At 40.0% G+C, this 23487-nt stretch overlaps 1 protein-coding gene across 1 annotated transcript in view; it reads left to right on the top strand.

Annotated features, from left to right (window-relative positions):
• The window catches only part of TTN (titin), a 310344-nt gene that overhangs the window by 81234 nt on the left and 205623 nt on the right, over positions 1-23487 (top strand). Inside the window, exons 47-85 of the mRNA XM_087705592.1 lie at positions 639-917; positions 1907-2470; positions 2905-3186; positions 3293-3571; positions 4467-4745; positions 4839-5117; positions 5237-5524; positions 5632-5910; positions 6030-6311; positions 6451-6729; positions 6814-7092; positions 7181-7459; positions 7558-7845; positions 7968-8246; positions 8418-8699; positions 8796-9074; positions 9477-9755; positions 9868-10146; positions 10265-10552; positions 10787-11065; positions 11308-11589; positions 12433-12711; positions 12805-13086; positions 14302-14580; positions 14684-14971; positions 15113-15391; positions 15493-15771; positions 15870-16148; positions 16257-16544; positions 16660-16947; positions 17858-18139; positions 19217-19495; positions 19620-19901; positions 20014-20292; positions 20383-20670; positions 20809-21087; positions 21733-22011; positions 22117-22395; positions 23067-23354. Coding sequence (XP_087561718.1) covers positions 639-917; positions 1907-2470; positions 2905-3186; positions 3293-3571; positions 4467-4745; positions 4839-5117; positions 5237-5524; positions 5632-5910; positions 6030-6311; positions 6451-6729; positions 6814-7092; positions 7181-7459; positions 7558-7845; positions 7968-8246; positions 8418-8699; positions 8796-9074; positions 9477-9755; positions 9868-10146; positions 10265-10552; positions 10787-11065; positions 11308-11589; positions 12433-12711; positions 12805-13086; positions 14302-14580; positions 14684-14971; positions 15113-15391; positions 15493-15771; positions 15870-16148; positions 16257-16544; positions 16660-16947; positions 17858-18139; positions 19217-19495; positions 19620-19901; positions 20014-20292; positions 20383-20670; positions 20809-21087; positions 21733-22011; positions 22117-22395; positions 23067-23354 — 11259 coding nt within the window. The remainder of the gene's footprint in view (positions 1-638; positions 918-1906; positions 2471-2904; positions 3187-3292; positions 3572-4466; positions 4746-4838; positions 5118-5236; positions 5525-5631; positions 5911-6029; positions 6312-6450; positions 6730-6813; positions 7093-7180; positions 7460-7557; positions 7846-7967; positions 8247-8417; positions 8700-8795; positions 9075-9476; positions 9756-9867; positions 10147-10264; positions 10553-10786; positions 11066-11307; positions 11590-12432; positions 12712-12804; positions 13087-14301; positions 14581-14683; positions 14972-15112; positions 15392-15492; positions 15772-15869; positions 16149-16256; positions 16545-16659; positions 16948-17857; positions 18140-19216; positions 19496-19619; positions 19902-20013; positions 20293-20382; positions 20671-20808; positions 21088-21732; positions 22012-22116; positions 22396-23066; positions 23355-23487) is intronic.

Here is a 23487-nt window from a genome sequence, read left to right on the forward strand (position 1 = left end):
TACAGTACATTAATTATTATAATTTCTTTCAGTAATAAATTCATTTGTAATTCATAATTATAATATGTAATAACTCTTTTTAAAAAAAGAGTACATGTCTTAAAATTTCATCCCAATATGTACAGAAAAATTATTCACTCTTTTCACGGTTACAATAAGGAAGCACATACTCAGTGGAGGTTCCACTGAAAACTGTGGGGCTCACTTATCAGTAAATAAATATAGATTTTCCACTGGGTGTTGTGAATTTTTTTTCACTATTTCAACTTGCTTCTCGTGTTTTATGTTGCCTCTGTTTCTACACTATCTTTCTACACTATCTGATGCAATTCTGCATATCACATTCTTCGCTTGCTTGTCTTATTGTAGTAAGCAGAAAACGTAGTATTTTACAAAGCTCCACAATGCACTTCAGTGGATATTGCCACATCTAAAGGACAATAACTGGTAGTTCTTTTTTTTTTCCATTTCTAAACATCATTTTCTTCTACGGTCACTTTCCTTGAATTGTGCACAGACGGAAATCACCCATCCTGTTCCAGTCACTGTATTAAACAGAGATTTGGAATGATATCATTTTGTTGTTATTTATGTACATGTTGGTGATAACAACTTTTTTTCTTTGCTTTCAATTTTAGTTGCACCCATACTGAGAAGAAGGTTAGAATCCCAAGAGGTTGCTGTGAATCACCTTGCTAAGTTTACTTGTGAGATTGAAATGGCACCAGACGTACGATTTCAGTGGTACAGAGCAGGACGGGAAATCTATGATAGTGACAAGTACACCGTTTATACAGCTAATTACACATCAACTCTTCAAATCCCAAGACCTCAAGTTGTGGACTGCGGTGAATACACCTGCAAGGCATCCAACAAGTATGGGAGTGTGAGCAGCACAGCTACATTGAAAGTAACTGGTAAGGATGGTGCCTGAGCTTCAATTTGCTTTCTTGTCACATATTTGGCCATTATTTATTGTTCAATTCTATTGTTTAATGTACTGCCAAATATAGTTTTGAAGAATGGAGAGAAGGTAGACTAGTTGACCGGTCAAAGTGCTGCAATATATCATGTGCTTTTTTTAATGACCTGTTTTTAAGATGGAAGGAAAATAAGCAAATAATTTGTTGGGATATCCCAATTAAAGTACGAGCAATGCCTACATCAATATCCATAGGTCTCCATGAACTAAAACACTGCTGGTGGAATGGGGAGGGGGGGGTCAGCTGGAATGCCTACCCTCTTCCATAGAACATAATGGGAAGAGGCATGTAGCATGAATAGGTTGTGGGTAGACACATTTTTCCACCATATTCTTCTCAAAACTTTCTAAAATGTCTTATCTTCTGAAGGAATTATACATTTAAGTAGTTCATCCGATCAAAAATCTACATACTGTAGATGCATCTGGTTTGAGTCACTACCTGCATATTATGAAACCCAGCAGAGTTGAGGCAGGAAATCATCTCAAAATAAATATCTTAAGAGTCATCTTTAATAAATAAAAGATAGGTTACATGTGGATATTTCTCTCTTTTAAAGTATTGGTGCCAGTCTTTTAAGAAAATTGCTTGTTACATCTTTAAAAAATGCTACTGTAAGATTTCATACAACCCTCATTACAGGATGGTTCTGGGATATTGATAAACTAATAACATGGCAACCCAGTTTTGCAGGAAAATTACTCTTTCCGGATGAAATCCTAAGTTTTAAAATGCACATCGTGTTTAGAGATAATAATCATGTTATAAATATTGGCTATTGGGGATTTTTATTTCATGTCTATGTTTAGTCAATGTAAAACATGGGGAAATATTGTACGATTTAACTCTTTTCCTTTTGTGGGAGAGAAAACAGTCTGATGTATTTGCCTAATCAAACAAGTCTCTTCCTCTCTCTTTTGCAGAAGCGTTTCCTCCAACTTTTCTAACCAGACCTGAATCTCTTACAACTTTTGTCGGTAAAAGTGCCAGGTTTCCCTGCACTGTGGCAGGCACACCTGTGATAGACACCGTGTGGCAGAAGGACGGCACTACAATCTCTTCCACAGAACACTACAAAATTATAGCATCTGACACCAAGCATAGTTTAGAGATTGCACATCTTAGAGTCAATGACAGAGGGGTTTACAGCTGCAAAGCCTCCAACAAGTTTGGAGCAGATGTCTGCCAGGCAGAATTAACCATTATTGATAAGCCACATTTTATTAAGGAACTTCAGTCTGTGCAGTCCGCAGTCAATAAAAAGATACGCCTTGAATGCCAAGTGGATGAAGACCGCAAAGTAACTGTCTCCTGGACTAAAGATGGCCACAAAATACCTCCAGGCAAGGATTACCGGATCATGTTTGAAGATAAAATAGCATCTCTAGACATCCCACTGTCCAAGATTAAAGATTCAGGCACATATACCTGCACTGCCACCAATGAAGCTGGAAGCAGCTCCACAACTGCAACGGTAACAATAAAAGGTAAGAAAAGGATTGGCCCACACAACGTTAATACTCTTTGTGCTCTCTTTACTAATACTGTAATATTTACCTATCAAAATGAGAAGGTGGACAGGAAACATATTTAAAGGGGGGGGTCTGCTTCTTCAAGTTTGGTGCACTATTTCTATATCCACCATATGCTTTAAAATCTTTAGCTTTAATGTGCTTAGAGTAAATCACAAGGCTGGTGCAAAATAGAAGTGCATATATTTTAGTAGCATGGATTTAAAAAAAAATCCTCCTAGAGAAATCTTGGTTACATGGTTTAAAAGTCACATTTTGAATAATGGCAGGAACTGGAATTCAATCCAAAACTGATTGTATGCTTCTAAATAATTGGTGTTGCACACTTCGTATTAAGTTGATCTTCTAAGATCTTGGGGGGATTCTTTCTTTCTGAATTCTTTCTGTAGACCCACCATCCTTTGTGAAAAAAGTGGAGCCCTCTTACCTGTTGACTCCAGGAGAGTCAGCCCATCTTCAGTGCAAAATCAAAGGGTCTCCTGTGATCCAGGTGACATGGTTCAAAAATAACAAAGAAATTAGAGAGAGTGACACATCCAGGATGTCCTTTGCCAACAACGTGGCTGTGTTAGATATTTCCAACATGAAAGTGGACGACAGTGGAAGTTACTCATGTGAGGCTGTTAATGATGCTGGCAGTGACAGCTGCAGCTCTGAGATTGTTGTAAAAGGTTTGTTCTTCTACTCCTGGATGCTTTCGTACAGAGATACTATTTTCTAGGCATGTATTAATTTGCCAGTTGCTAATTCTTTATTCCTACTTTGATGGTTTTGTAGAACCTCCTGCTTTCATCAAAACTCTTGAGCCAGCTGAACTAGTGCGTGGAACGAATGCCATCCTTCAGTGTGAGGTTTCTGGCACCGGACCATTTGAAATCTCTTGGTTTAAGGAAAAGAAGCAAATTCGCAGTAGTAAAAAATACCGCTTGGCATCCCAAAAGTCTCTTATCTCTCTGGAGGTCTCTTCATTCAATAGTGCAGATGTTGGTGAATATGAATGTTCTATAGCAAATGAAGTCGGAAAATGCATTTGCAGTGCAACATACATACTGAAAGGTTAGTGAGAGATCAAGAGGGCCCCATGTATCTTTTAACATAAGCAAGAAGGATATTCTTTCTTGGAAACAGTTTTTCTTTGCTTAACCATTCTTTTATTGCTTTTCTTTCCCCATTTTGTGGCCTACAGATATAAGCAAAAGAAAGTATCCTTCAAATGATCCCCAAAGTAAAAGTGTTTTGCCCATACAATATTTCAAAAGACTTAAATGATCGCTTTGGGTTGCAAATGGGTACCTGGTCCAGATCTCTCATTTGCATTATTAGAGACACTTCTTTCGATTTCAGGATTCACTTATGTGAAGAAAGCAGTTTTAGGTAGCTCACATTTAAGATAGTTACTAGAGGTTTCAGGCACAGTTACACATGAGATAAGCACCTTCATGATGAAATGGAAGAGGTTTGATGGTTCAACAAGGTAATTCTGTTTCAATGCCGCAAAATGTCCAGTTTCAGCAGCAGCCAGACAGTTTCTTCCCTGGATTCCAATAAAAAAGCTGGGGATTAACAGCCTGGTAGGGAACAGGTCATGTGCCTTAAAAGAGAAAACAGGATAGAATAGCACACAACAACCCACTCCTGTCTTTGGTATATAATATGAACACTGTAGATGTGCCAAATGCAAACATTTCTATCATGGAACTACATTTACTACTCCTTTAGCTCCCCTTTCCACAGAGGTGGAAACATTTAAGATTACATGGCAAGTAATAATTTCTTTCCATCAAGGCTGTAACATTCCCTTTTCCTTTAAATCTCTTTTAGTGTCATATAGTTATAAAGGGTATGATAAACGCCATATTACAAGATCTCTCAATTTTCTTTCAAAAGCCTGACTTACAGCTTGAACTAATGTGAACTAATAAAAACATTTTCCCCCTTTATTTCAAATTAGAGCCTCCATCTTTTATTAAGAAAGTTGAAGATGTGACTACGCTTGCTGGAGAGACCGTCTTTTTGCAAGCAGTTGTGAAAGGCTCAGCTCCTCTTTCTGTGACTTGGATGAAGGGCAAAGACATTATTAAAGAAGATAACAAAGTCAAAATTACCTTTGAAAATGGCCTTGCCACTTTGGAAATTTCAGGTGTCCAGATTAATGCTAGTGGTAAATATACCTGTCTGGCTGAGAATGATGCTGGAAGTCAAACTTGTTTTGGACAATTAGCGGTTAAAGGTCAGTTGAGGAACATCTCAAAATCTCACAATCCCTATCTGGGCAAGCTGTTTGTGTTCACTCGGTAATGATGACTGTTTAATTCTGTTTTAGAACCTGCCACAATTGTTGACAGAGCGGAATTCGTGCAGGTGACAGCTGGGGACCCAGCAATTTTGGAGTACACTGTTGCGGGCACCCCGGAGTTAAAAACAAAATGGCTCAAAGATGGAAAACCTCTGGTTTCCAACAAAAAGTATAGAATCAGTTTTAAAAACAACGTTGCCCAGTTGAAATTCTACACTTCAGAATTGCATGACACTGGGGAAATCACCTTTGAAGTTTCTAACGACGTTGGACGGAGTGCATGTACCACCTCATTCAGTGTGATAGGTTGGTAGACATTTTTAGGCTAAGAGATTGCTACTGCAATTCTCCAACCAATTCCAATACTTTTGTGAAATGCTTCTTGTATTACATTGGCTTTCTTTCTTTGCCTTGCCTTGAAATAGATCGTACACTTCCTCCATTCTTTACCAAAACTTTGCGGAATGTTGACAGTGTGGTTGGGGGCACCTGCCACTTGGATTGCAAAGTGTCCGGCTCGCTTCCAATAAAGGTGTCTTGGTTTAAACATGACAAAGAGATCACTCCCAGTGCCAAGTACGCAATACGGTATGAAGAAGGGTCAGCGTCCTTGGAAATAAAGAAACTGGACACCAAGGACGTAGGGGTGTATTCTTGCAAAGCCACCAACTCTGCGGGCAGTAAAGAATGCAGCGGTGCTTTAGCCGTAAAAGGTTTGCCATGTTTTCTGCCTTCTATTCTTGGTGTTTCTTTCCAAAAAGTGTTTGTCACCCATTATTGACTTACCTTTTCTCAAATCTGTCTTTCAAACATTGTATAGAACCACCTAGCTTCGTAACAAAGCCAGAATCTCAAGAAATGTTGCCTGGATCAACAGTGCGCTTGAAGACTACTTTTAAAGGAACAGCACCATTCTCTGTGCAGTGGTTTAAGGGTGATGCTAAATTAACCACTGGTGGAGCTTGTTATATCATGACAGAAGCCTTCTCAAGCTACCTGGAACTCTATGCAGTAAAATCTTCCAACTCCGGCGTTTATTCCTGCAAAGTCAGCAATACGGCTGGCTCCATTGAATGCAGTGCAAACTTATTTGTGAAAGGTTTGCACTCTCTCTCTCTTATTACTTTTTATTTGGGTGGATATCTGAAACGTAAAATGTTTGCCTCTTACTTTCACGTGGTTCTACAACTCTTTCAATGGCTCTCCTTCATTTCACAGAACCTGCTTCTTTCTCGGAAAGGCTGGAGCCTTCACTGTTATTTAAGAAAGGAGAATATGCCCAGTTGGACTGCAAAGTGAAAGGCACCCCTGAACTTAAAATCTCTTGGTTTAAGGATGATCGAGAGATTAAGGAGAGCGACAAGTACAAGATGACTTTGATGGAGGCTACAGCAGTACTCAGCCTGCTGGATGTCACCATTGAAGACAGTGGTGTATATATGTGTGAGGTGAAAAATGATGCTGGGAAAGAGACCTGCAGTAGCATGGTGGCAGTAAAAGGTGTGTGTGTGTATGTTTGTGTGTACATGTATCTTAAACACTCTTCTTGACAACTTTTCTCAATAAGACTATTTTGTCTTGGAAAGATTCCAATTTTTTTTTACCATGCCTACTCTCTCTCTTCTGTCTTATACTTTAGAATCACCATATTTTATCAAGGAATTTGAACCCAGGGAAGTATTAAGAGACGCCGATGTAATACTGGAGTGTGAGGTTTTAGGTACTGCCCCACTGGAGGTATATTGGCTAAAGGACAACAAGCCCGTGAGGAGTAGCAGGAAGCACAGAATAACCACTGAGAAATCATTGTTTAGCCTCCAAGTGTTCAAGTTTGATTCTTCAGATGCTGGGGACTACCAGTGCAGGGTAACAAATGATGTAGGAAGCTGTGTCTGTAGCTCTGAACTGGCCCTGAAAGGTTAGTGCTACTTGGAAGATCTGTCTTTTTAAGCTAATATTGTTGACGGTATCAGTATTCACTCCACATCTGTTCTTCCAATAGAGCCCCCACAATTTGTGAAGAGGATTGAGAACATTAGCTCTCTCCGGGGAGGCACCATAGTGTTTCAGGCAACAGTTAAAGGCTCTATGCCAATAACGATTTCATGGCTGAAAGACAACGATGACATTATTGAAGATGACAACACAAAAATGACTTTTCTGAACAATGTGGCGACTCTCATGATCAGAGGCATTGAAGTGAAGCATGATGGGAAATATTTTTGCCAGGCGAAAAATGAAGCCGGCATCCAAAGATGTTCTGCTTTGCTAACTGTCAAAGGTGTGTGTCGCCTACTCTCAGTTCTAGGATACATAACATTATCTTTAGTCAACATTACATCTCACATTTATTCCTGCATGTATTACAGAACCTGCCACAATCATTGATAAAGCCGTTTCCATTGATGTCACGGAAGGCGACCCAGCTACTTTGCAGTGTAAATTTTCAGGAACGAAAGACATTAGTGCCAAGTGGTTGAGAGGTGGTAAGGAACTGGCCTTTGGCCCTAAATACAAGATCACTGTTACTGATACAGTTTCCATGTTAAAGATTGTCTCTACAGAAAAGAAGGATAGTGGTGAATACACATTTGAGGTTTCAAATGATGTTGGAAGCAGCAGCTGTAAAGCTAGCATTAATGTCTTAGGTGTGTACAATATATTTCTCTTTTCTATTGGGGGGGAGGCTGCAGGGCAAGCATAGAGGGTTTGATCTAATTTCTTTCTCTTGGTCTGTCTTTGATAGATCTGATCATACCACCTAAATTCACCAAAAAGCTAAAGAAAATGGATAGCATTAAAGGGTCTTTCGTTCACCTTGAATGTATTGTATCTGGGTCCCATCCAATAAGCATCCAGTGGTACAAGGATGGCCAGGAGATAAGTGCTAGTGAAAAGCACAAATATTCTTTCCACGATAACACAGCGTTCTTGGAGATCAATCAGCTGGAAGGTTCAGACAGTGGCTCTTACACTTGTGAAGCAACAAATGAAGCAGGACAAAACCAGTGCAGTGCATATTTAACTGTTAAAGGTTTGGATTACTGGCTTTTTCTTGTTGGCAAATCATTTTGCATTTTTCTTTAATTTTGAATCTTCTTCATTCCGGTATCATTGATGACCTTTGGGGGGCATTTTTCTTCTCACTTTTTGTAGAACCCCCAAGTTTCATCGAGAAACCACAGTCACAAGATGTTATACCCGCTGCTAGAGTCCAACTCAAAACTCTTGTGAGCGGCACGCCTCCCTTACAAATCAAATGGATCAAAGACAGCAAAGAACTCCTTTCGGGAGCCTCTCGCTCAGTGTATAAAGATGACACTTCAAGTGTACTGGAGCTCTTTTCAGCCAAGCTATCTGACTCAGGAAGTTATATCTGTCAAATCAGCAATGATGTCGGGTCAACTACCTGCAAAACAACTCTCTTTGTGAAAGGTCGGCATTTTCTTTCTCCTGTGGTTATTAATTGCATTTTGCATAGGGTTATCCTATGCAAGAAAGAGATGCATAGATATCGGCGTGCCCTTCTTCTTCGCTCTTAAAAATGCCAATTTTGTTTTTCAGTATATCCTTTCTGAATGCATTTTTTCCCCTTCCAAATTTTAGAACCACCCAGGTTTATACAGAAGCCTAGCCCTGTAGTAGTTTTGAGGAAAGGGCAGTCTACTACTTTTGAATGCCAGGTAGCCGGCACACCGAAAATCCACGTCGCTTGGTATTTTGATGGGAATGAACTATTCGACTCTGATAAATATGAAATCTCCCTTGTGGACAACATTGCCACTATTAAGATCATCAACGCCATGGTGGAGGATAGTGGGACTTATATATGCGAAGCTCGTAATGATGCAGGTAGCAACAGCTGTAGCACTGAACTGAAAGTGAAAGGTTAGTCATCCTTTCTGGCTTCTTTCACCTCCGTTGTTCAATTTCCCTTCTTTTTTTCACCCCCTAAGACGGTTTTCTTTTCTTCTTCCAATTCAGAACCTCCCACATTTGTAAGGGAGTTGAAGCCTGTGGAGGTGGTAAAAAGTTATGACACTGTATTAGAATGCGAAGTCACGGGCACCCCACCCTTTGATGTAATCTGGCTAAAGAACAACACTGAGATTCGAAGCAGCAAAAAATATACCATGATTGACAAACAATTTGTGTTTGCCCTTCAAACGATGAGCTGCGATTCCCAAGATGCTGGGGAATACCAGTGTGTTATATCAAATGAAGGCGGAAGTTGTTCATGTAGCACAAAAGTCAGCCTGAAAGGTTAGTTTACGTGTGGAAGTACAGGAGGAAACCAGGGGTGAAATTCAGCAGGTTCTGGAGAACCGGCAGGGGAAATTTTGAGTAGTTTGGATAACCAGCAAATACCACCTCTGGCTGGCCCCAGAGGGGGGTGGGAATGGAGATTTTGCAATATCCTTTCCCCAGAAGTGGGATGGAAATGGGGATTTTGCAGTATCCTTCCCTCAGGAGTGGGGAGGGAATGGGGATTTCGCAGTATCCTTCCCCTGCCACGCCCACCAAGCCACACCCACAGAACCAGTAGTAAAAAAATTGAATTTCACCACTAGACGCAACATCTATGAAAGATTTTGGTGGGGTTCTTTTTTATTTTCTCTTCAACATGATTTTAAACCTTCTCTTGGCTTGTCTTCAAAACCACAGAGCCTCCTTCATTCATTAAGAAGATAGAAAATATCCACGCTGTTCTGAAAGAATCTGCCACATTTCAATGTGTCGTGGCTGGTTCCCAGCCACTATTGGTATCTTGGATAAAAGATGAGAGAATCCTTGAAAACGATGAGCACTTCCACATTACATTTGAGCAAAATATTGCAAAACTGAAGGTCAAGAAGGTTGACCTTAGTCACAGTGGGAGATACACCTGCCAGGCCAAGAATGAGGCAGGAGTTGAAAAGTGCTTCGCTTTACTGTTAGCACAAGGTGTGTAAGAGGTTGTTTTTTTTTGTATCTCTACTTCGAATGTGAATTCTCACCTTCTGCCTACTGTGCATAGGAAGACTTCAACACATTTTTGTTTTGCTTCTTACTTCAGAACCTGCTCAGATCATAGAAAAGGCAAAATCAGTTAAAGTGACTGAAAGAGACCCAGTGACTCTGGAATGTACCGTGTCGGGAACCCCAGAACTTCAAGTCAAATGGTTTAAAGATGGGAAACAGCTTATGCCCAGTAGATTTTACACCATGAGCCTTGACAATAATGTGGCCAGTTTCAGAATGGAATCTGTAGTGAAGGAGGACAGTGGGGTCTATACTTTGAAAGTTGAGAATGATTATGGAAGCCATACTTGTGAGGCCGTTGTGACTGTATTAGGTCTGTATTTACCTTTACTCCAATTAGCATGTCATTTAAATTTTCTAAATATTTTCACAGAACAGCTCGCACACAAGCAATGAGTAACTATTTGTCTTTATCCTCTCCCTCTGGGCAGATCAAGCAATCCCACCCTCATTTACCAAAAAATTATCAAAAATGAGTAAAATTCTTGGATCTTCTATTTGTATGGAATGCAAAGTTTCTGGATCACTTCCGATTACAGCAAAATGGTATAAGGATGGAAAAGAGATATCCGATAGTGCAAAATACAGAAGTTTGTGCCATGAGAACACCATATCGCTAGAGATCAATAACCTAGAGTTGACCGATTCCTCAAATTACACTTGCAGTGTGACCAATATTGCAGGAAGTGACTCATGTAGTGCCATCTTAGCAGTGAAAGGTTTGGATTTCTATCTTCTTTTTCAATTCTGCACAGTTTAAAATCCAAATCTTGTCCCGTTTAAATTTCATAACAGTATGTTACCCTAGTTTAAAATGTTGTTTCATGTTTTCTAGCTTTAGAATTTAACTTCTTGCCATCTTCTTCATCTTTCTCTCTTTTGTGATGATGCCTTTTGGTCTACATTTCTTGTGCCAAAACCTAATCCATTCTGTTGTCTCTTGAAATGTTTAGAACCACCAAGTTTCCTGGCAAAACCAGAAAGCCAAGAAGCAGTTCCTGACTCCACAGTGGAATTTAAAGCTCTTTTAAAGGGAACACCGCCTTTTAAAATAAAGTGGTTTAAAGAAGATATAGAGCTCACACCTGGACCTAACTGTGTATTTGGGATTGAAGGGTCAACTGGTTTCTTAAATCTTTATTCAGTGGATGGCTTAAAAAGTGGGAATTATTCTTGCCAAATATCCAACGATGTTGGCAGCGATTCTTGTACAACCTCACTGGTTATAACAGGTGTGCTAACAACTTCTGTGTTTCTTCTTTCATAGATCTCTTAGGCTTCCTTTTGATTAAGGTTTTATTTAAATTGCATTCCGTTGTGCATTGTAAAATACACAAAACAATTGGGGTTTTCTTTTCCCTGCTGCTACATAGCATAAGTTTCCTTCCTTTCTCTTTTACTATATATGGTAAATAGAGGGAGGAACCCTTTCCTTGCTATTGATCCACTTTCAATGTTGGCTTTTTCTTCTTAGAACCTCCAAAATTTGCCAAGAGACTTGACCCATCCAGCATCGTGAAACATGGTGACTCCACGCGACTCGAGTGTAAAATCACTGGTTCTCCCGAAATCAGAGTGGTATGGTACAGAAACGATACTGAGCTCCATGCTAGTGAAAATGTCCAAATGTCATTCGTAGATTCTATTGCCGTTCTTGAAATGAGGCATCTTAGCACCGAAGATAGCGGAGATTACATATGTGAAGCTCAGAATCCTGCTGGCAGGGCAAGCTGCAGTACAAAGCTTCTAGTAAAAGGTTAGCAAGGGCTTTTCTGCCTTCTCTTTACTCAATGTCTATGTCCATGTCTATGTCAAACTAAAACCCTTCTCCCTGTAGTTCCCAAAATCTGCAAATAAATATTAAGACACCCTGAAGCTGGGAGGTTGAGAGGAGGAATCCCATTGAGATTAGATGGAGCCCAATATAAGGATACCTTAACCTTATCTTCAGTCAGAACAGGTTCCTTATTTTCACTCAGCAAGATTTTTCTAACTTATGGTTATGGCATTTGCACTACTTACAGAGAATGAAGGCAGACAGGGCAACTTTTGGGAGCGGTGGAGAATGGAGGTGGCATGATATTTGGGGTGGGTGGGTTATAAAAAATAAATGTATCAGTCCTCTTGGAACCTAATATCCTGGTTTTATAGCTTTTATACTGTCAGGAAGTCATTATGTCCTCAGAATTGCTATTTTGCTGCCATATTTTAGCTATTTTTCTTAGGGACACTGAGCCACAAAAAGAGAGGACTAGGGAGACAAGTGATATATTGCCCATCATTGGCTATTCTTGGTCTAAGAGATTTAGTTGCAATGATTGTAAAGATGGAGATGATCATCAAACCTTGGGCATATCAGAGGAGGTCTGGAGTTTTTCTCATAAAATATCCACCTCCTGCATATCTTTGCCTTTTTGACTTGGCATTATCATTGCAATGTCAGTTGTATGCTGATTGCCAACTTTGATAAATTCACATCTGACAAACATGTGCCATGATAGATACAGTCTTCTCACTGCTCTGGTTTTATATACACAATAGTTGCAAGACTAACGTTCCCATAAATATCTTTTAAAAACGCCTTCTCTCTTCTTTCTAGAACCTCCCGTATTTAGCAGAAAGCCATCTCCAGTAGATACGCTCAAAGGCACCGAAGTTCGTCTTGAGTGTGAAATCTCTGGGACTCCGCCATTTGAGATCACATGGTATAAGGACAAGAGGCAAATCCGCAGCAGTAAAAAATACAAGGTCACATCCAAAAACTACCATGCAAATATCCATATTCTTAATACTGAAACTTCTGACATTGGTGAATATCAGTGCAAAGCTAAGAATGATGTGGGAAGTGATACTTGCATTTGTACTGTAAAACTGAAAGGTAATCATCTCTTGTTAACATAAAATATATGCCTTCTTCTTTATGTGTTTTGTTCCTGGGAGTCTTGATGCTAATTGCCTCTTTTCTCTTCAGAACCACCAAAATTTGTCACCAAAATAAATAGCCTAACTGTTGTGGTGGGGGAACCAGTAGAACTACAAGCAACAGTAGAAGGCTCTCAACCTATTTCAGTTATGTGGCTCAAAGACAAGGAAGACATCATCCGAGAAAGTGAAAACACTGCAATAACCTACATGGACAACGTTGCCACTTTACAACTTGCCAAAGCAGAGCCATCAAGCGCTGGGAAGTATATCTGTCAAGTCAGCAATGATGCTGGAACCCGTGAATGTATGGCTACTTTAACAGTCTTAGGTTGGTAATCACAGAGATTTGTCTCTTTAAAAAGACCTATTTTTAAAGCTGAGTAGTCCAGATACGTATCAGAGCCTTGACAATTTTAAAATTGTGATCATAATTATGTTTATTTATAATTATTAATGTGCAAGGCACATTATGGAGTGCATAAAAGGCGAAGCAACTGCCACTGTTCCCCCCCCCCCAAAAAAAACTGTACAATCAGTAATCAGTGTAGGGGGGAAATGGAGAAAAGGGAGGAGATATGGCTATGGAAGGGGTAGATTGGCTTATGATTACATCAGAGTAAATTTTGTTAGAAGCTTAGGCATATCAAGACACAAGGAGAAAAGAACTGAGAGCTTCTTGGGGTATTTTTAACTGACTTTTTGCTAGCATTTGAATTATGTTACAAAAATCATTTTGACCTATGGCGAGGATGTCAAACTCGTGCCATCATGGCGTGATGTATTGGGACTGTTTTTCCCTTTGCTAAGCCAGGGGGGGCGGAGGCAGCACGTGGCGCATCCAGCCTGCAGGCCGCGAGTTTTACACCCCTGATCTAGGGCATCATCTTAACTTTAGCTCAGAAAAGCACCATGGATGATCTATATTATGACAGAGTGAAACTGTACCAATGAATGTTACTGCATCCAGAACATATTAATTACTGAATTAGAATGTTTAGATGCCTTAATATCAGAGGTGGTATTCAGCTGGTTCGGACTGATTCCCGAGAACCGGTAGCGGAGATCACAGGTCGGCCCACAGCACTATGCCATCCTATTTAGCCACAGTTTTCAGACTGAGCGCATGCACGGGGGGGGAGGTGCATGCAAGAGCAAAGTGCATGTGCAGAAGGCACATGTGAAGAAGGTATGCACACACTCGAAGTGAGTGTGCGAACACAGCGCAAACCAGTGGTAAAAATAAGTGAAACCCACCACTGCTTAATATGCTTCTGCAGATTCCATTAACAGGTATCATTTCCCTTCCTAAATATAATACTAGAATACTTTCCAGAACAGGAAAGCCAATCATAGAGTTATCCACATTTCACTGGAATTGAGCAGCCAATAAACTTAGACACAGTAAATTATAATTCTAAAGTAAAAAGGGAAACAAGCAAAACAAAAAAGCATTTTTGAGCTTAGGCTTCTGCAGCTATAAGAACCCTGTGTCCGATGAAACAAAAGAGATTTACAGTTGGATCTTGCTGTGTTTTTTTTCCAGAGCCTGCTATCATTGTAGAGAAGGCTGAGCCAATGAACATTACCGTAGGAGACACCTGCACCTTACAGTGCAAAGTGAGTGGAACCCCTGAGCTTTCCGTAGGCTGGTTTAAGGATGGAAAAGAACTGATGAGCAGTGACAAATACAGAATTGTCTTCTACAAAAACACATCTACACTTAAAATTCTCGATTCAGAAAGTGAAGACAGTGGCTTATATACCTTTGAGGTCCAGAACAACGTGGGCAAAAGTAGCTGCACTGCTTCGGTTGATGTTCTAGGTCAGTTGCGTGGCTTCTTCCCATAACCTTTTTTTTAACAACAGAAATTATATCCATTTTTCCCCCCCGGTGGATCATTATTTTGCTTTGTTCCTCTTAACAGATCGGATCATTCCACCCTCTTTTACCAGAAAACTAAAAGAAAGTCATGGTGTGCTGGGTTCTTATGTGGCTCTTGAATGCAAAGTGGCAGGATCTCTACCAATTACCGTTGCTTGGTTTCATGATGGTCAGAAGCTCACTAGCGGTCCAAAACATCAGATCACCTTTTCTGACAATGTTTGCACGTTGCAAATCGCTTCCCTGAACTTATCTGACACAGGGGCTTACGTGTGCAAAGCAGCTAACGTAGCAGGCTCCAATGAGACCAGGGCTGTTTTAACTGTGCAAGGTTAGTAGTTGACTAGCTCTTTCTTGAAACTGTTTAATGCTTAATCCTTAACACATTTTTCTTCCGGAATAGGAGAGATGTGTTCCTGTTAAACTTAGTTACTAATCGACTAATCTGTTGTTTCCTTTAATGCAAATTTAGAACCACCCTCTTTTGCGAAGGAACCAGAATCTGTGCACATTTTACCAGGCAGAAGTGCTACATTTTCAGCTACCATCAGAGGAACTCCACCATTTAAAGTTAACTGGTTTAGAGGAGTCACTGAACTGGTACCGAGTGATAAATGTAACGTCTATTTGGAAGATTCAGACACAGATCTAGAGTTATTCGATGTGGAACCATCACAGAGTGGGGAGTACACTTGTATTGTGAGCAATGAAGCAGGCAAAGCATCTTGTACAACACACCTTTTTGTTAAAGGTTGGTAAATTTAGAAAACAAAAGCAATTGTTTACTCTGAGATTTGTTTTTAACGTTTATACAACATTTTGTCTCACAACGGAGTTCTTTTTGCTCTCCAGAGCCAGCTGTTTTTGTGAAGAAACTGAGTGACCACTGTGTGGAACCAGGAAAATCTATAATTTTAGAGAGCAGGTACACTGGTAGCCTCCCAATTTCAGTTACCTGGAAGAAGAATGGAGTCATTGTAAGCCAATCTGATAAGTGCAGCATTACGACAACTGAAAAATCTTGCATTCTGGAAATACTTAATAGTACAAAGGATGACCAAGGGGAATATACCTGTATGGTGGAAAATGAGGCTGGAGAAGATATTTGTGAAGCATTGGTATCTACTTTAGGTGTGTCTCTGTGACATTGTAAATCCTCTTTATTATTTCTTTGTGTAGTTCCAAGATGTGATTATCTTAATGCTGACATTGAATATTTGTGTTCTCAGAACCTCCTTCTTTCATTACACACCTGGGACCTCTTGAAGTATCAGTTGCAGACTATACAACTTTGCAATGTCAAGTTTCTGGAACTCCAGAAATTACAATATCTTGGTACAAAGGAGATACTATATTACGATCCACTCCTGAGCATAAGATGTATTTCAAAGACAACGTTGCCACGTTGATCTTCAACAAAGTAGATATCAGTGACAGTGGGGAATACATTTGCAAAGCTGAAAACAGTGTTGGATCTGCTTCTTCAAATGCTCTCTTGACCGTTCAAGGTGATAAATTCATTCCGAATTGCCTAAAAATTGCAGATTTATCAGTCTTGCACTCTCTGACAAAGGATTTCACCTCCCCATCTTGATTGCATGCTTGTTATTTTACAGAACGAAAACGTCCACCTTCTTTTGTGAGGAAATTAAAGGATACAGAGCAAACCATTGGCTTCCCAGTTAAATTTATTTGCCGCCTAAATGGGTCTGAACCTATTAGTGTCACTTGGTATAAGGATGGTGTACCTTTAAGAGATGACTTCAATGTGCAAACTTCTTACATTGATAATGTGGCAACCCTTCATCTTTTGCAAACTGACATGGCCCATGCTGGGCAGTACTCTTGCACAGCTACCAACCCTGTTGGGACTGCTACTTCTAATGCTAGGTTCAGAGTTACAGGTTTGTTTCAACTTTGTCCTGTATTCTTTCTGATTTCAAAAGCAATGTTACAATACTTATTTCATATGGACTCAAAAGGAAACAACAACAATCTCTTCTTCCTTTTAATCTTCAGAAACCAAACAAGCTCCCTTGTTTGATATCACACCTGAATCCAGAGATGTTGCTGTGGGACAAGGTGTTGACTTTGAATGTCATGTGACTGGAACCCACCCTATACATGTTATCTGGGCAAAAGATGGCCGTGAGATCCGGACAGGAGGAAATTATGCAATTACATTTGTAGAAAATACTGCTCACTTTAGGATTATGAGAGTAGGCAAAGGAGATTCTGGACAGTATACCTGCCAGGCTAGCAATGAAGTTGGCAAAGACTTTTGCTCAGCTCAGCTTAATGTGAAAGGTATTGGAATTTTAATAGGTTTGATCTAACAAAACTTTTTTTAAAATTCAGAAGTGGAATTCTTGGGTTTTTTTTTCTAACTGGTCTTTATTTCTAACAACTTGATATCAAAACTGAATGTATGGTATTCCAAAAAAAGCAGACTCTTCGGGGTATCTTGAAATCTCTTTTTGTCTTTTATCTCTTCTAATATATATTCAGTCTTAATCTTAATCTCTTATTGGAGACCTATAAGGCAGCTACTAATTACTCTTCCATCTTCTCTACAGAGATTTAAGGATAACTGCAGCAAGGTTCAGCTTTTGAATTCTGACTAGCAAGAAAGGAGGGTAAAGAAGTATTAGTATATGTTGGCCTTGCTATTCAGTTCATCAAGCCTATCACATTAGCCTAAGAACACCTGCATTTTTCAGTTCCAAAACAAAAAAAATATTATATATTTTTGGATATAATTACTAGTAGACAAACTGATGACAAGTTAATAGGAATGAGTGAAAAATTGGTAATATGAACAGGCTGGTAGTAAAACAATAGTTATAAAGCACTCAATATAGAAATATAAAACTATTAAGCTGCATTTGCAAGAACCACAAATTAGCCACTGACATTTCAGTTTACTGTATTACATAGTTAAAGGTTTAGTGTGTCATGCCAATAAAGAAAATTGATTTAAATAAACTATGGTTAAGCTAACTGTGAGTCAACTTGTGCAATCACAGCTAGTAGTAAACCGAATAAATTTCTACTTATGTCTAAGTACCTTTGCCAAATATGGATAATCTATCTCAGCTCTTGCACTCTTGGCATTTAAACTTATTTTTTTCTTTAATATTGTGGAACTTACCAATGGGTCTTATTCAAAGCATAGAACATCATGTAGTTAAATGTTACTTTCCATCTGACTTCTTAGAACCTCCTAAATATGTAAAGAAGCTCGAAGCCTCAAGAATGGTGAAGGAAGGTGACTCATGTCAACTTGACTGTAAAGTCATTGGCTCCCCAGAAATCAAGATTGCATGGTATAAGAATGACCAAGAACTCCATGCTAGTGAAAAATACCATATGAGCTTCAGTGACGGTACAGCAGTCCTCGTCATTGTTAGTGCCACCCTCGAAGACAGCGGTGATTACATCTGTGAAGCTCTTAATTCTGCTGGCACTGTGAGCTGCAGTACAGTAGTCACAGTAAAAGGTTAGAAGCTACTATTTCCAAAGTCTTGCATCCTCTGTACTTCATTCTACATCCTTTTGTGCTCTAAAAGCTTTAGTTCATCTTGTACGGAACTGGTGCCCTGAAGAAGCCTTGGATTGCAGTTCTTTCAATTTCTTTGCCAGTTGATTATAAATTCTGGAAATTGGACTCCACTAAATCTGCAGGGCACTAGATTGGAGAAGGATGCGTTAGAGATTGGGGGACATCTCCCAATGGTAGAGAATGCATTGGAGGCATTGATGTGCCAGACCAAATACTCATGTTAGATCAAGAGTAGGACCCTCTAGCTTTGTCTGTCATTGCCAGTTTCAGAAGATCCAAAACTGTAGTAGCAGGGAGTAATAAAAGGAGGTCCGATCAGGTTCTGTAAGGAAAAAAAAAGCTTTATCCTGTGCTCAGGATATGTTTAATGAGCACCTAAGAAATTGACAGAGACCAACAGGTGGCTGAATGAAAGAGTGGGAGAGAATATAACATCTGAGTGACATGAGTAGGAGGGCTGCCTTTTAGTTATCTCTGCCCACTAATAAACCTGCATTCTGTTTATCTATCACCTCTTAGCAACATTCTATAGTTAGACAACAACTTAAATGTTAACAACAATAATAGATCGAGAGGAGGGGGGAAATTCCTTTGTTTTTGTTTTAAATTACATCTCATGGAGATAGGAAGGAAGTCTGTAAGATATTCTTGGGCATGGGAGATTCGGAGAATGGAAATTGAGAATAGGAGATCTGACTATGGTCAGGTCATCCATCATAATCCATATTAAAAGATATGTGTGGGCATGCACCCAACCTTACAAACTATATTCATTTGGAATATTTAGTTCCCCATGCAAAAAGAATTTGCAGGGGATGGCAGAGTTTCCAAGCAGGACTTTACAGGTTTGGATTTAGAAACATCTTCAAAGTGAAGTGGGATATATGCAGCATTTTTGAAAGCTAGGAGAGTTCTTACGTAACATATCTCTTCTGTTTCTGGATGCTCAGCTCTGTTTTCAAGAAGCCTCTTCCAGAAGATCAATTATGTATCCTCATAACTCTTTCATTATAGAGCCTCCTGTTTTTAGCAAGAAGCCCAGCCCTGTAGACACCCTTAAGGGCACTGATGTTATCCTTCAGTGCGAACTTGAAGGCACACCACCATTTGAAGTTGCCTGGTTCAAAGACAGAAAGCAGATTAGAGGCAGCAAGAAATTCAAAGTTACAGTGAAGAACTTCAGTGCCAGTGTTCACATCCTCAACCTTGAAGCTGCTGACACAGGAGAATATCAATGCAAAGCCGCCAACGAGGTGGGAAGTGACACTTGTGCTTGTACTGTCAAGTTCAAAGGTTAGTCTTCATTCAAATTGTTGTTTGGGGGAAATTCTTTTCAGGAGTTTCTTTCTTATTCACTCTCAAATTTCTTTTTCTTTTTCTCTCTCTCTTTATGATGAATCATTATCTTTTCTCAAAGAACCGCCACGGTTCATTAAAAAACTGAGTGACACCTTCACCTACACAGGGGAACCCACTGCTTTACGAGCTGTAGTGGAAGGTTCCCATCCCATTTCTGTTTTGTGGCTAAAGGACAAAGGGGAAATAATCAGAGAGAGTGAAAACCTCCAGATTTCGTTTTCAGACAACATTGCAACACTTCAGATTGCAAATGCTGAAGCTGCCAGTGGTGGAAAATACATCTGCCAGATTAAAAATGATGCCGGGATGCGAGAATGTGCTGGATACTTGAAAGTTCTAGGTTGGTATTGGCTTCTACCCCCTCCTACAGAATAAATCCTGACTCTCTTTGTCATGGCAGAAAGCGATTCTACCAGTCTCAATTGTGTAACTGGTTGTTTCCCTTCCTCCAGAACCCGCTGTGATCCTAGAAAAGTCTGAACCAATGATAGCTACAGCTGGCAGTGCTTTTACTTTGGAGTGCACCGTGGGTGGGACTCCAGAGCTAATCACCAAGTGGTTTAAGGATGGAAGACAGCTGGCCAACAGCCGTAAACACCAGATTACTTTTTCCAATAAAGTAGCCACACTTAAAGTCCTTTCTGCAGACATGGATGACCGGGGGCTTTACACTTTTGAAGTGCAAAATGAAGTGGGGAAAAGCAGCTGCACTTCCTCCGTGGATGTTTCAGGTTAGACTCGTTTCTCAGTTGCCGTCTTCTTTCTTCTAGATATGTCTTCCTTCTCTTAAAACATGTCTTTTGGTGACTTTACCCAAACAGAACACCTCATCCGACCTTCTTTCATAAGAAGATTGAAAGAAACCTTTGGTGTGCTGGGTTCTTCCATTGTTCTGGAGTGCAAAGTGGCTGGATCACTACCTATGACCGTGGCTTGGTTTTATGGAAGCGATGAGATTTTCAGTGGGGATAAATATGAAACCAGCTTTTCAGATAATGTCTGTAGCTTGAAAGTGAATGCTCTAGATACCTCTGACACAGGTCCCTATACCTGTACCGCTGCCAACGTAGCTGGGTCTGACGAATGCAGTGCCTTTTTGACAGTACAAGGTCAGTATAGGAAAGCCAAGCCACTGGCTCTTGGGTGTTTCTTCTGTAGATTTCTCTTGTATTCTTGGCATCTTTATTTCATCCATATTCCACCTACTTGACATAGCTACTAACACTTTTAACATTGTGTGAACCTAGAACCACCCTCTTTTGCAAAGACACCGGATCCACTGGAGGTTTTACCAGGGAAGAGTGTGACATTCAGGAGCCTGATCAGAGGAACTCCTCCATTCAAAGTGAACTGGTTCAAAGGGAGCAGGGAGCTTGTCCCTGGGAAAACATGCAACACCCTCTTGACAGATTCAACTGCAGAACTGGAATTGTTCGAAGTAGGACCTCTCCAGACTGGAGATTACACCTGTCTTGTTACTAATGATGCTGGCAGTTGTTCTTGTACTACACATCTTTTTGTGAAAGGTTTGTTTAAGTGCTACTCTTTGTATCTTTTTTTATTTTTTATTCTCTTACATACCATTTTACGTATACATTCACATAATTGTTATTCTTTACATTTGCATTCTTATACATTCATTATTCCATTTAATATATTATAATATACAGTTTGTGTTGGTTCATTTACCATCCCTTCCACCTGTTGTAACATCACCTTATTTTCTCTTTCTTTTCTCCCGCCCTTCTTCTCTACTTCCTTCCTTCCTCCTCTCCTTCCCCTTCCTTCTTCCCTTACCTCTCCCCTACTCCTACTCCTACTCTTCCTCTTCCCCTTCCTACCCACTCTCCTTCTCTTTCTCTCCCTTCCACTCTCCTCTCCTTACCTCTTTCTTCCTTCCCCCATTACTCTCATTCTCTCCTCCTCTCTCTCTCTTTCTTTTTCTGCTGTTATAGATGTCTCTTTCAAATGTCAGTATATGTTTTCTTGGGATGGTATTTCCGCAAACCCAAATATAATTATTATTATTTCTTATTCCCTTACCTTCGCTAATCTATTCCAACTACTCTTTATAGCTATTGCAGCAGGCATATACTTAAATATGTGCGTGCACATATTCACATATGTGTGTGACAGATTTTGACGTGACCCATTCTTGCAAACTCTCTTAGAACCAGCTGTATTTGTGAAGAAACTGAGCGATTTCAGCGTGGAGCACGGCAACTCCATTATTCTAGAAAGCACATTCAGTGGAACCCCTCCACTTTTGGTGACATGGAAGAAGAATGGCTCAAAACTCACACAGTCTCCAAAATGTAATATAACCACAACAGAAAAATCAGGCATCCTGGAAATCCTGAATAGCAGCAGACAAGATGAAGGAGAATACACATGTGAAGTTACAAATGATGCTGGGGAGGATGTATGCCATGCCTTGGTATCAATCTTAGGTGCGTTGTTGACTTGAGTAACTACTCATATTGATACTCTTATATTAATTTTATGGTATATCTTAACAACCTGGGTACTTACTGTGGTGTTAATTTCTGCTGCAGAGCCACCTTACTTTGTTAAGGAATTGGAAAGGGTGGAAGTGATCATCGGAGAGCCTTTGTCTTTACGATGCCAAGTAGCTGGAACTCCAGAAATCAAAGTCTCGTGGTACAAAGGAGATACCAAACTTAGATCCACTCAGGCTTACAAAATGCACTTCAAGAACAACATAGCGACACTTACTTTCAGCCAGGTGGAGAGTGCTGACATTGGTGAATATGTCTGCAAAATAGAGAACAGCGCTGGGCTCGCTACTTCAACAGCCGTGCTAGCTGTCAAAGGTGATAATTCGCTACATCTGTTGGTTCAAATGTTTTTGTGCAATGTACTTTTTTTTACAAAAAAATATCCACTCATGTAGCAAATACAGGAAAAAAAGCTGCATTACTCTGCTATCCTGGAATGCACATAGGGGCAGCAAGGTTAAATAACTAGAAGATTTATGCAATTTTTCATCTCTGCCCATGCCTACACAATTTCAGCATGAACCAATTGCATCAGTCAGAGCAGGTCATCTGGTTGGAAAGATGCACAGAATTCCTGTTCCTTGGAATGTTCTGTTGGCCTCTGTGCAAGTGCAGATGCTTGCATATATGAATTGGGTGTCAGGCTCCAAAAAAACAAGAGAGATTTTTCAAAGCAACTTCCTTTATCGTTCCTCATCTATAAGCAAAAATCTTCCCAAACTAAAGCAACTGCTTGCATCATTAAGGATATTTCCTGAGAAATTCTAGGGCGGGGCCATCTTAATCTTCTTTCTCCCAATCAAACTATCTATCTTTGCTGTCTCTCGGTCCTCTGGAATGCTGCTGGTCCCTTCTGGGAAGTCAGACTACATTCCACCATCTCCAGAAAGAAGATGTCTATATTGGGGTATTATGTCTCTAATAGGATATGCCTAAAATATTACTGTGTTTTAGGATCATATATAGTATACCATTTTTATTTGCAGACCGTAAACTTCCACCTTCGTTTACAAAGAAGCTAAAAGATGTACAAGAAATGATTGGGTCTCCTGTTGCTTTTGATTGCCGCATCATTGGCTCTGAACCTCTTCAGGTGTCTTGGTATAAGGAAGGGATGCTCTTGCGGGACGATACTAACATTCAAGCAACCTTCTTAAATAATGTAGCAACTCTTCAGATCTTACAAACAGAGGTGGCTCACTCTGGCCAGTACACTTGCACAGCTCAAAATGCTCTTGGAACTGCTTCCTCCAGTGCCAAGCTCCGGCTCTCAGGTGTGTCATTTGTTGAATGCAGACTTGGCATGTTTAGCAATGCCATATTAAAGGATACAATTAGATCACGGATGTGATGCATCAAGGAAATATGATTTGTTTTTAGGAAAAAGTGACAAAATTTCCCTCTTTT

This window comes from Thamnophis sirtalis, unplaced genomic scaffold (genome assembly GCF_051295495.1).
Source record: "Thamnophis sirtalis isolate CommonGarterSnake01/CBP01778 unplaced genomic scaffold, rThaSir2_p1.2 scaffold_1, whole genome shotgun sequence".
Lineage (NCBI taxonomy): Eukaryota > Metazoa > Chordata > Lepidosauria > Squamata > Natricidae > Thamnophis > Thamnophis sirtalis.